The sequence below is a fragment of the Nasonia vitripennis genome (assembly GCF_009193385.2).
Source record: "Nasonia vitripennis strain AsymCx chromosome 2 unlocalized genomic scaffold, Nvit_psr_1.1 chr2_random0004, whole genome shotgun sequence".
NCBI lineage: Eukaryota > Metazoa > Arthropoda > Insecta > Hymenoptera > Pteromalidae > Nasonia > Nasonia vitripennis.
Window position 1 is genome coordinate 1,879,597 of NW_022279610.1, and position 12,261 is coordinate 1,891,857.

General features: G+C 41.0%; 1 protein-coding gene across 2 annotated transcripts in view; it reads left to right on the top strand.

Annotated features, from left to right (window-relative positions):
• Positions 1 to 11,999, top strand: part of LOC103317091 (troponin C, isoallergen Bla g 6.0101) — a 179,645-nt gene extending 167,646 nt beyond the window's left edge. For both annotated transcript variants that reach the window (XM_031924018.1, XM_031924019.2), the window contains exons 4-5: positions 11,554 to 11,805; positions 11,896 to 11,999. In XM_031924018.1, coding sequence (XP_031779878.1) covers positions 11,554 to 11,805; positions 11,896 to 11,924 — 281 coding nt within the window. In that variant the 3' untranslated portion in view covers positions 11,925 to 11,999. The remainder of the gene's footprint in view (positions 1 to 11,553; positions 11,806 to 11,895) is intronic.
• The last annotated feature ends 262 nt before the right edge of the window (positions 12,000 to 12,261 follow it).

Below are 12,261 nucleotides of genomic sequence, written 5' to 3' on the forward strand. Positions count from 1 at the left end.
CATTGATTCACATTACTCCCAACCCAACTCTCGACTCTACAACATGTACCCAAAACTTCATGGGAATTTGGCCTTATACAGAAACAGATAGAAACACCGTACAGACCAACTCAGGAACAATCAAGAAAGGTCGTACACTGCAGAGATCGAAATCAGACGATGGAAAGAGATCGAGTCAAACCCAAACATGGAAATTAAGAACACCAAAGTCAAAATCCAAACATCACCTTCAGCCAACTTGCCTTAAAATAGCGCTCAACGAAACTGCTAACACAGAGGTCGAGAAGCCGGTTGAGACGAGTGAAACCAATCAAACGAGGAGAAGGAAAATCACGTTGCAAACCCCTGGTTCACCTTGGTTTGCTAGGGAAGCTTCTAAAAAACCGACATCACAGTCGAAGGCTAGTAAACCATCAGATAGTAGTAGTGACAGCGACGTGTCAGAGGAAGAAAAACGGAAAAGCAGGACCCGAGACACGACTCTTGCAGAAGCTATTGAAACCAAGAGCAAATCCACAATTACCAAAAAGTCGGAAAAGAAACGGATTAGTAAGGACAGCTCAAGTAGTAGCACTAGCAGCGATGATAGCTTTAGCAGCCAGGAAAGCGACTCTGATAGCTCCTCAAGTTCGGACCGCCAACAAACCAAGAAAACAATAAGCCGCAAGAAGAAATCATCACGGCGACTTGAACGGGAGGATAAACTAGCCAGACAACTGTACCAACTCCAAATTGTGCTAGGACGGAACATCAAATTCGCCGGTAAAGTTAAAGATGACCCTGAAGAATATTTGTCCCAGATAACGGAGTGCAAGGAGAGCCTCTGCCTTAAAGCAAAGATATTCTAGCCATGATCCCGTACACTTTGTCAAAAAAAGCCAGCATGTAGTTCAGAACATAGAAAAAGGAATTTAAAGACTGGAAGGCTTCCAAGAAGGCATTCAAACAGCAGTTCATCAGTCATGTGAGCGACGAGGACGTGATGGAAGAACTACGTAGACGGACACAAGGAAAAGGGGAAAAGATATCCACATATATTATGAATTTGAAGTACATCGCAGCTCACCTAAAGAGACTAATGAGATTGAAAGAACAGCTAAATTTATTGAAATTTATTGACGGAAAGATTACGGCCGGAATACCGTAAAGTGATTAGGAGAAAGAAGATAGAATCCTATGAAGACATTAAGAAGTACTGCCGGACATTAGAGGAGGAAATGGAAAAAAACGCAATGTATACCCCACAGATTGACAGCCGCTAAAGCTTCTATTCAGGCGATTACTGGCAAATTACCACCAGTAATGGAATATTTACAGATCAATATTGACCATTACAGCCCGCGCAGTTAAAGAGATTGGGCACGACGTGGTGTTCTGTGGTGATTTTTGCAAAATCTTTAAGATAGATACGGATCACAGGGGTTGGTGGAGAGCAAATGGTGGAGTATAGCGTAGGTTTAATGATCAAGACCCGTCAGAAAATGATAAGGTTTTTGCTGAATGTGCCGGAATAACAGAGCTGGATAACTTGTGACACGCCAGTGAGACAGAAGTTCCGTCGGATATCACCCAAGAAAATACAATCGATTCAGAAGGGAGCCAGAGAGTTAGAAAAACTAGGTATTATTGAGAGATCGGCCATTGATTTCGTCAGCCACGTAGTGATGGTGCCGAAGCAAGATACGGATGAAGAGAGATTGTGTGTGGACTTTACAGACGTAAACAAATTTAGTAAGAAATATGGGTACCTATTACCTCAAATGGACGCAATCCTCGACAGACTAAGATGCGCCAGATATCTGAGTAAAATAGATCTACGTCAAGCTAGGATATGGGTTGTAGCAATTCACCAGAATGCCGTTCGGCCTTATCAACGCTCCCATGACTCTACAACGTCTGGTGGATACTCTATTCGGCCCCGAAGACGCCCCACAAATCTTCGGCTACCTAGACAATATAGTGATTGCCACTGACACCTTTGAAGAGCATAAAACAAAGGTTAAATACGTACTACAAAAATTGATTTCAGCCGCACTGACTATCAATCCCAAGAAATGCCAATTTTGCGTGAGTTAGATCAAGTATTTAGGTTTTATCTTGAATAGAGACGGACTGATGACTGATCCAAACAAAGTAGCGCCGGTATTGAATTGCCCAGCACCACATAATGTCAGAGAATTAAGAAGAGTATTGGAAATGATCGGGTGGTACGTCAGGTTCATCGAAAACAGTTCAGAAATGAAAATTCCACTGGTTAAGCTCCTACGTAAAGACCAACAATGGACTTGGAGAGACGAACAGCAAGACGCGTTAGAAAAACTCAAGAAAGCCTTAACAGTAGCGCCAGTACTTGTCAGACCGGATTTTAACAAGCCGTTCTGTATTTAATGTGACGCCAGCAATCACGCAATAGGAGCCGTGTTGACTCAAGAGTTCGACGACGGTAAACATCAAATTGTCTATGTTAGCCGTGTTTTAACGGCCGCCGAGAAGAACTACACTACTACGGAGAAGGAGTGTCTAGCACTGATGAGGTCCATAACAACAATGGGACTTGTCAGCAATACAAAGTGCCACAGCAAGGCTAACAAGGCTTCATAGGAAAGAGAATCGTGGAGAAACCATGGACTGTTGTAGCTGCCGATATGATGGAATTTCCGAGGAGTAAAAGCCAGAATACATATTTACTAGTCTTTCAAGATCTCTTTACTCGCTAGGTGGAAGTCAAACCATTGCGTAAGGCCGACGGAAAATTAATTGCTCGAGCTTTCGAAGAGTTGGTATTATTTCGCCGGGAGACGCCAGAGTATCTGTTGACCGACAATGGAACGGAGTTTCTAAATAAAAATGTTACTGAGACATTAAAGGAGTACGGCGTGACGCACGTCACTACACTACCGTACCACCCCCAAGCCAATCCTGTCGAGAGGAGTAACCGCACCCTTCAAACAATTATAGCGATATTCGCCGAAAATCACAGAGATTGGGATAACGACGTCCATGAACTCCGTCACGCCATGAATACCGCTGTACAGTTAACGCTCAAGACATCTCCAGCCTTTTTGAATTTTGGCCGACAGTTTACGCAAAGAAATTGAAAATCGAGGTCCTAAACAACAATTAGATCCTACAGTATGGGATCTTATGAAACTTATGAAACTTATGATATCTTATGAAACGATTAGATGCTTTACGAGAACTTGTCGCCAAATTTATAGATGACGCGAGAGACAAACAGGGGAAGATATATAATAGAGGGCGTCGACTAGCCAGTTTCGAAGTCGGAAATCTTGTTTTGAGAAGAACTCATTATCTATCAAATACCGCTGGAAGTTTCTCTGCCAAATTAGCACCCAAATTCGAGGGACCCTTTCGAATTACTGAACAGAAATCCCCTACCATGTATATCTTGGAAGCTGAGGAGGGTAACCGTCGGAAAATCGCGAAAGTACACGTGTCAGTCTTGAAACGATATTTACCGCCGCGAAATCCTAAAACAGCCCTTGCCCTAATCCTACAAGCCGGTAGTGGAATACAGCATGCAAAGGAACGTACCTGTTGTACCGACAACATATATGATTTGTATTGGTGGTGGAGTAGAAATTGTGTTGTCCTATTATACCGTGTTGGTTTTGTACTTACTTTTTATTTGTCGTAGCACTCTGAAAATGTTTCGACCAACCCGTGCTCGACGCGCTGTGTCCAGGCAGAAACACGTAGTCGATGTGGGCTTCGTTCCGCCGGACTTCACCATCGTACCAGCCAAATTCGTGCCCCCGCAGTGGACGTCGAGACACGAGCGTGATCGCTGTAGCGAGAGCCCAGAGGAGGTTAATTGGATTCTGCGACGGGAGCTTTTAGCTCAAGCCGCAGATCGCCGCCGGAAGAGAGAAGAGGAGGAGAGAGAGAAAGAGAGAGGTTACTGCTGGCCGACTCGGACGACGGAGCTGGAGTCGAATTGCCGGAGCAAGCTCTCTCTTTAAGACGGAAGCCAGCGGAGGAGTCTAACTTGGCAGACGTAACCACTTTCTCGCTGGTGCTGACGGATCCTCAGCGCCCTCGAGACGATCTGAAGACGAGCGCCATCACAAGTCTGGGCGCGAAGCCCAAGATTTTGCAGCCGAACCGAAATGTGACGCTGTCAACGAGGGTCTTGTCCTGGGATCGCCTGGAGAGCATCGAGGAGCGAGAGAGTCGAGAGGCCATGAATGAACTACGCCGAGTTGTAGGAGAGGAGAAGAGAGAAGATTACCCTATTCAGGCCGCACTATCAGCACGAGGACTCTGCCGCAACGACCCTCTCCTGCACTTACTCTTCACCGTGGTCCTGATATGGTAGAGGACCCTAGCCAAGTGGCACAGGTGCCCTTCCAAGAGGATAACCTCCCAGAACACCTTCGTCAAAATTTTCTGCCAGTTGAGAGAACCCGTAGCCAAGAACCCAGGGAGTGGAACCTTGAATTACAGTCGGAAGGAGGTAGTGCTCGAAATACCCACCAAGACGATCGCCGTCAAGTCGAGCCGACACCAGTACCGATGACAGAGAGGCGCAGTGGCCCACAGCTCAAAGTTAAGCTCTCCGGTTTGCGCTACAGTGGGCTTAACCCCATACCGGCGGATCCAGAGCTTGATCCTCCACCCTATTGTTGCTTCAACTGTTGGACAAGGGGCCACACCATCTTTCAGTGCCCGAAGCCGCGTCGGGAGAGGATCTGCCTCAATTGTGGCCGCTTCGGTGAGGGCCTGAATACCTGCCTACGCTGCCGAGACAAACACGCTAAGAACCAGGAGCACCCCGAATGCCGAAGACGCAGTCAGTCCGATAGACCACGGGAGACTCCCGAAGTTGAAGGGACCCATCAAGCCACACCATGCTCCCGATCAAGATCCAGAAGATCAAGATCCCGAAGCCAAGCAGATGATGGCGTACGAGACACTCGATCGACCAGCCGAAGCCGTGACCGCTCGGTGAAATGGGCTGAACCGCTGACGGAGTACTCTCCGAGGAGCCTGTCTACTCACACACTTGCACACCTAAGCGCGACGCTGTGACGTAGATTACAATGCGAAATCGACTGTAACGAAAAATCGAATCCGTATAATCGGTATAAAAAAAAAATTTTATTACGCCAGATGAGCACGAATTGCTTCTGGCTCGCACACTCAAAGCACCGCTGTGCTTTTACTTGCAACGCACAGTTTGTGCTACAGGCCTATACGTACTCACACTCCCAAAAAATTCGAAAAAAGAAGGAAAATATTTTTCGCGGAATTGCGCATATATCTAGAGTTACGAGTCGAGTGTGTTCTCCTCTTAAAAATTCTTGAGGTCTTCTCGGCTGAAAACTGGGCGTATACTGTTCCGCGTCCTCCCGTGGAAGTGACTATAAACCTTGCGCTCGTTGCGTTCCCGTAAATATGCCTATTTGTAGCGCTGCAAGCGCTTGCACTCGCTCTCACACACTCGCGCCGCTGCGCGCTTTGCTCGACTATAGCGTGCGTGGACTATACTTTGCGGCTGCACGCGTTTACGTTGCCGCTTTGCAGCCTTTTGCTGTTGATATATATATATATATATATATATATATATATAATATATATATATATAATATATATATAAATATATATATAATATATATATATATATATATATATATATATATATATATATATATATATATATATATAATATATATATATATATATATATATATATATATATATATATACACGACAAACCAGTTAATGGTATTAAATATCCGTCTCCTCTAATTAATCTACCTAATTTTAATATCATTACCAGATTTATTCCCGATTACATGCACTGCTGCTTAAAAGGAGTTGCGAAACAGTTTACTGAATATTACGTAAAATCAATGAATAATGATGTTATAGCGCCGTAATTTTGTCAGAACATTTAACCAGAGGTCATTATTATCACTGGTTTTTATTTGTAGAAAGTTTGTACATTTTACTAAAAGATAATATTTATGTGTCAAAATCAAATAAAGCGGATGAAGTGCTACACGAATTTGTAGCTAAAACTGAGAAGTTCTTTGGAGAGAAAGCGATGAGTTACAACGTACATGAACTCTTGTATATAGCCGAAAGTGTCTTAAATTGGGGACCACTATGGTATCATTCAACTTTCTCTTTTGAGACAGGAAATCAGAATTTGTTAAAAGCTGGTGCTCAAAGGGTGTTACCTTTAAGATAATTAGGTATATTAACATTAAGGTAGTTCACCGAAATATATATTTTCTTAGGATATCGCTCAAACTTTCTTTACATATTCAATTAAGTGCCCTCTACAATGTAGTAATTTATTTACCCCTCAAGCAACATTATTTTTAGAGATCTAAAACCTTAAAATTTCGTATTTTAACATGGGAAACCTATACCGAAACCGAATTTTGAGGACGTTTAGTTGAATTGCGAAGCGAGTTTTCTTAGATTATTTTTAAGAAACTAGCTTATGGTGTAAAATAGCAATACAAATCATGGAAAACAAATTAGATAGGGAAAACGAGGCTTTTTTTAAGATACAACAATTCAAAGTTTTCATCCCATGCTATCAGTATATCTATAAAGGTGCGCAGTGTTCCTTCTTCTTACCATTTTTTAGAGTATTTTATACTCTAAATAATTTATATCACTATTCTTATGTTTGATACTATGAATTGTAAGGTTTTGACATTTGATAACACTGTATAATATCTTAAAAAAGGAATGTTCTAATAAAAACCCTAATTGAGCACCACTGTAACCGGTGAACTACCTTAATCATGCTGCAACAGTTCTACAAGAACTCTCATATCCACATGTAAGTGTTTCAGTCATGATACACTACAAAGATATTCTCAGGTCAAATGTACATAATTATTTCAAACTTTCTGATATAAGTTATTTTGGTAGAGGCGACAGTGTAAATGATTTCTTATTAGCAAGTCTGAAAGTACCAATAAAATTCTATTTCGTGTCCGTCCACTGTTAGTGTTATTGTCTTTATTTTCTTCCTACTAGATATAAGGATAGCCTTCGTTTTATGGCTAGCAAGCTCAAGTCCAGTCTGCTTTAACCAATCGTGGATTATATCTAATGACTGGTTAGCGATTTCCATCACCTCTTCCTTTTGCTTTGCTACTACCACTACTGCAATGTCATCTGCAAACCCTACAACCGTTGCCCATTCGATTAGCTTTAGCCTAAGTACTCCGTCGTACATGATGTTCCACAATAATGGGCCAAGCACTGACCCTTGTGGGACCCCTCCGGTAACTTGATAGGTTTTCGTGTCGTTTACTGTGTCATACAAAAGGGTTCTGTCTTTTAGGTATTAAGACATAATCCATCTTATATATGCGGGTACCTCTTTTTCTGTAGTGCCTCCTGTATCTTGCCCCAGCTGACTGAGTTAAACGAATTTTTATCATCCAGTGTAATAATAGCACAGTACTTCTTAGCTTCTCCTTTCCATCTTTTCCCTTCTATTGCAGTTCAAGTAGTGTCGACTACTAAGCTTACGGCGTCAAGAGTGAAGCGTTTTTTCCTGCCGTATTGATATTCCGCTAATTGACCTAGTTTTTCAATGATTTGGTCCATTCTACGCCGATTATGCGCTCTAAAATCTTGCCCGGCGTGTCCAGCATGCAGAGTGGTCTGTATGAGGCAGCTTCTCCAGGTGGCTTATCTCCTTTTGGTAGTAGCACCAGGCGTTGCTTCTTCCAGTTCTCAGAAAACGTCCCTTCTTCAAGACATGAATTGTACAAGACATCGGGGCGTGATGATTTCGTCATTCGCCTCCGCTTCAGGGATAGCTGTTACTTTCAGTGGAATGGGAAACAATTTGATCACAATACGATCCATTAATTTCAGGCTCTTAGGAGGGGGTATATAACCTCCCTTTATCTTCTTCATTACTACTTACTTTACTTAAGTACGGTCGCCCCAAGAGATCCAGCTCAACCTTGTTCTGTAACTCTTTCAGGCAACATCGTTTATTTTCTCGGAATTTTTTCTTGAGTATCCGTTTAGCATCCTTTATTTCTTTGTTTAGGGCATCTACTATTTCTTTACCTCGATCAGTCTTATAGTATTTCTTCTGAGCCCGCAGTTTCCGTCTTATGGTTCGATGACACTTGCTGCGGGCTGCGTCAATTTCTTTATCTCACCAGTATACTGGTGGTCGTCTAATATTGGGAGCCCTCCTTGGCATCGTTGTGTCGCAGGCTCAGGTAATATTTCCTATTACCTACTTAACCTTATCATTCGCCGATCCAAACAGCTGTATTACTTCTAGAGCCAGCAGGAATCTCTCCTTATCATAATCCTTTGTTTTCCAGCCGACTCTTCTTGTCGTTGCCCTCCCGTTGGATCTATGTTTTGATATTCTTATATCCATTATTATCGCTTAGTGGTCACTATTTGTATAATGATCGCTCACCGTCCACGATCTAACTAAGCCAATCAGGCAGCTGCAAACAAACGTGAGATCTATGATGGACCCAGCGTCTTCTCTTTGAAATGTGTAAGAACATCCTTGGTTAACTTAAACTATTCCATTTTTTCCTGGAAAGCGGCGTCTTCGTATGCCCATATCGCTGCTTTACCAGTACTGTCAATATCCTACGATAGTTTGCGCAGGTCTCTGTATTGTTTACAGACGATGGCTATGTCGATTCCTGTCTCACGGACATACTGGTTTAATAGGTCCTGTGCAGTCGCGCAGTGATTTATATTTAACTGTACTATTTTCATTTTCTTTGTCTATCAGTGGCTTCTACTGCAGCTCGGTAAACTGGGCATGCGTAGCTACCAGCTGCGTGGTCATTCTTTCCAACTGTACCTTCTTTGCAGAGTACACAGTTAGGTTGGTTTTTACACTTCTTTGCTTTGTGCTCATCTTTTCCACATTTCAAGCAAACCTTACTTCTGTCTTCAATTATTGTGTAGTTTCTGCCGATATGGCAAAAACCTAGACATTTATAACACCTAAGCGGCTCGGTTATGCAGTTAGCCACCGGATCCAACAGTTGCCCCATCTTATTCTGATCTTCTGTAGCTTATTGATCTTAGCCGCTATCTGAGCTGGTACTCGTATCACTGCAATCTGCGTGTCACTGTGCGTCTTTCGCTAAGATCTTATCGTAGAGTCTTCTATAATGTTCTCATCGCCCATTCCCCTCTGTAGTGCTTCTAGTTCCTCCTCTTTTGAGGTAAGCATGTCCAGATCGCTTACTTCAATGGTTTCTTTTTGCTAGAGTGCTTTTATAGTGGCGCCTTCCAATAGTACTGCTTCAACTGCTTGTTGGAAGTCCGAGGTTTTGACTTCTCTTGTACGTTTAAGCTCTATCAGAAGATCTCCTTCAACTGTTTTGCGTATTTTGTTTACGCTATTCCCCAGCGTGTTAAGTGAAGGAACCCCTTTCATATTTGACAAAATGTCTTCATAGCTCTTTCTTTCTGTTGCCTTAATGATTAAAGCATCCGGTCTGGAAGGTCTTGCTTGCTTTGCTCCATCCTTACTGGTCCTATTCTGGTTTAATACGCCAGGGACATTTTTAGCCTCTTCGCTTGCCTTTTTCTCCTTTTTCTTTGACTTTCTTGTGACCACTTCCTGCCATACTACCTTTTTAGTTTGATTATCCTCTCTCTTATTTCCTTCATTTCTATCCTGCAGAGTAGTTGGGGCTTCCTTTGTTGTACCCGCCTACCGAGATCTAAGACTCGGGGTTGTCTGGGTTTTTCTCTCCTGATTTTCCGAACGCTGGCATTGCTGTAAGTAATCATTTGCCATGCAGAGATTTTTATAGCTTGCTTTTATGATTCTCGCAAGATCTTTAATTTGTTTGTGCACATTGTACCTGTCCTTGACATAGTCCATCAATTCATCGATTCTGCTTTCAAGGCGATTTAAGTGCACATTCCTTTGCGTTATCCAAACAGCTACCTTATCCCTGTCTGCATCAACCTCCATTTCCATATCACCTGCATCTTTACATGCAGCAGGGGTCAGGTGACAAACCTCTGCGGCTCTTAAGTGATTCCCCCCCCCCCCCTCCAAACTCCATGGGGCAAGCGCCGACCATCGGGGCTTTCACCCGATCGAAGTCGACGGCGGGACTGGGCTCTGTGGCTTGACCCGCTTGGGGTAGTAATGTTATTAAGTCACTATCCATGTTTGATTTATCTTCGGGGTTTCTTCCTCTAGTATGTTTGGTCCCCAAAGCATATTTTATTTCTGCTCTACCCTTCCGCCGGTTAAGAAGACTTCGACGCGCCAATGAGCATTTTCCTATCCGCCACCCAGGGGACGCGCTATATACGGAGTATCAGCATCCCCGCGCGGGTGTGCGTGTATGTGTGTCTGTATGCATTACGTAATATTTCTGGAACTACTGCGTCAATATTGATAAAATTTGACATGCATATCTATTTTTGGATTCTTAATTTAGAAAAACAGTTATTTTTATTTTTTCGAATATTTTTCTTATTATGGTGATTCATTGATTTATGAAAAACACTATTTTGTGTTTTTTTCAATTATCTCATTATTACGAACAATTCAGTCATGATGCATTTAAAAGAAAATAAAATTACCTAATATTCCTTGTTTGGTCCTTGGGATCGACCGCTTTGTTCGAAAGATAAAATAAAAAAGGTGATGTTTTTCTTTAAATTCATATCTCTGAAACTAAAAAATCATAACCTCACGGAAAAATTATGTCAATAGGCTACGTGTTAAACTATATCCCATTTTAATTCCAAGTAAGTTGACGACTAATTTTTTTATTAATAAATCGAAAACTGAAATAAATTAATTGCGCAGCTTTAAAACCCCTATGGTTTCTAAGATTTCAATTTTTTTTTGAAAATTTTTTGATTTCCTATATCTCTAAACCAATGTAGCCAAATGCTTCAAAATTTGATTTAACGATTTATGATAAGAAAAGATATTTGCTGCTAAAATTTTAAACGATTCGTCGAATGGTTCTCAAGTAAAGAGCCAAAATGTAAAGACCGATTTTTCTCAAAACTTTTGCTTTTTCTGAACAATCTATTATTTATTTTAGATGAATTGCACGTTTAGTCACGCGATTAATCGTGCGACTAATCGCGTCAAAAAATGTTCAATAAATAAACGTGATTAATTGCGCGATTATTCCAGCAATTGATAACGCAAATAATCGCACGACTTATCACGCGATTTTTTTCAGTAGGGGAATATACTTTTGATTTACCCCAGTGTTTGCTAACAGTTAGCTTATATTGTGGTAAATCGTTGACTCACGGGGATGCCTGATTATTTTGGTTGGATTATTTTTTATCACGAAATTCTTCAAAGATATACGTTAAAATTTATCTTCAAATTAGTTTGAGATTTTGTCCGTAAACATTTCAACAGAAGAACCTGAGAGACATAATATTTCTGAAATATTTAATCAAAATATTTCTGATAAATTTAAAATCCTACATGATATTATTTTACAAATGTTGTAGAAATATTTCATGTTGTGTCATACTACTCTATATTTAATATTGTTTACTTTATAGCTTCTGGAGAACTAGAGTTTGGTGAATTCTGCACACTTGCTGGGCGTTTTCTAGTAGAAGAAGATACAGAAGCAATGGCTCAGGAACTAAGAGAAGCTTTCCGTTTGTACGATAAAGAAGGTAATGGATACATTACTACGGAAGTATTTAGAGACATACTTCATGAGTTAGATGATCAAATTCCACCCGAAGAATTAGATTTAATGATTGAGGAAATAGATACTGATGGATCGGGGACATTAGATTTTGATGGTAAAATTTTGTTTAAGTTTTACGTTATCTATTTGATTTTAATTTATAGTTTTCCTTCCGATGTATTATAAATGTAATATGCTTTTTCAGAATTCATGGCTGTTATGAAAGGTGAATAATAATTATAAATCTGGTGCATTATTATATTTACACATTACAATGTACATAGATAAATAAATATATTAATAAATATGCATGATGTTATAATTATTCAGGTTTCGTACACTAGTTGGGTATAAGTTATACACTGTGCCATTAGAAGAACTGTGACCCAATTTACTTTGAAATTGCTTTATAACCTATTTTGGTGTCACTCTTGTTATCTATATTTTATTCAATTGGTTGATGATGCGTATGTATTCAGTATGAGCATCTGATTTTTAAGATTTCAATAAGATTTTTTAATGTTGGTTCGTCTCTATCGGTCTTCCCGATGCAGATTTTTTAATCATCGCG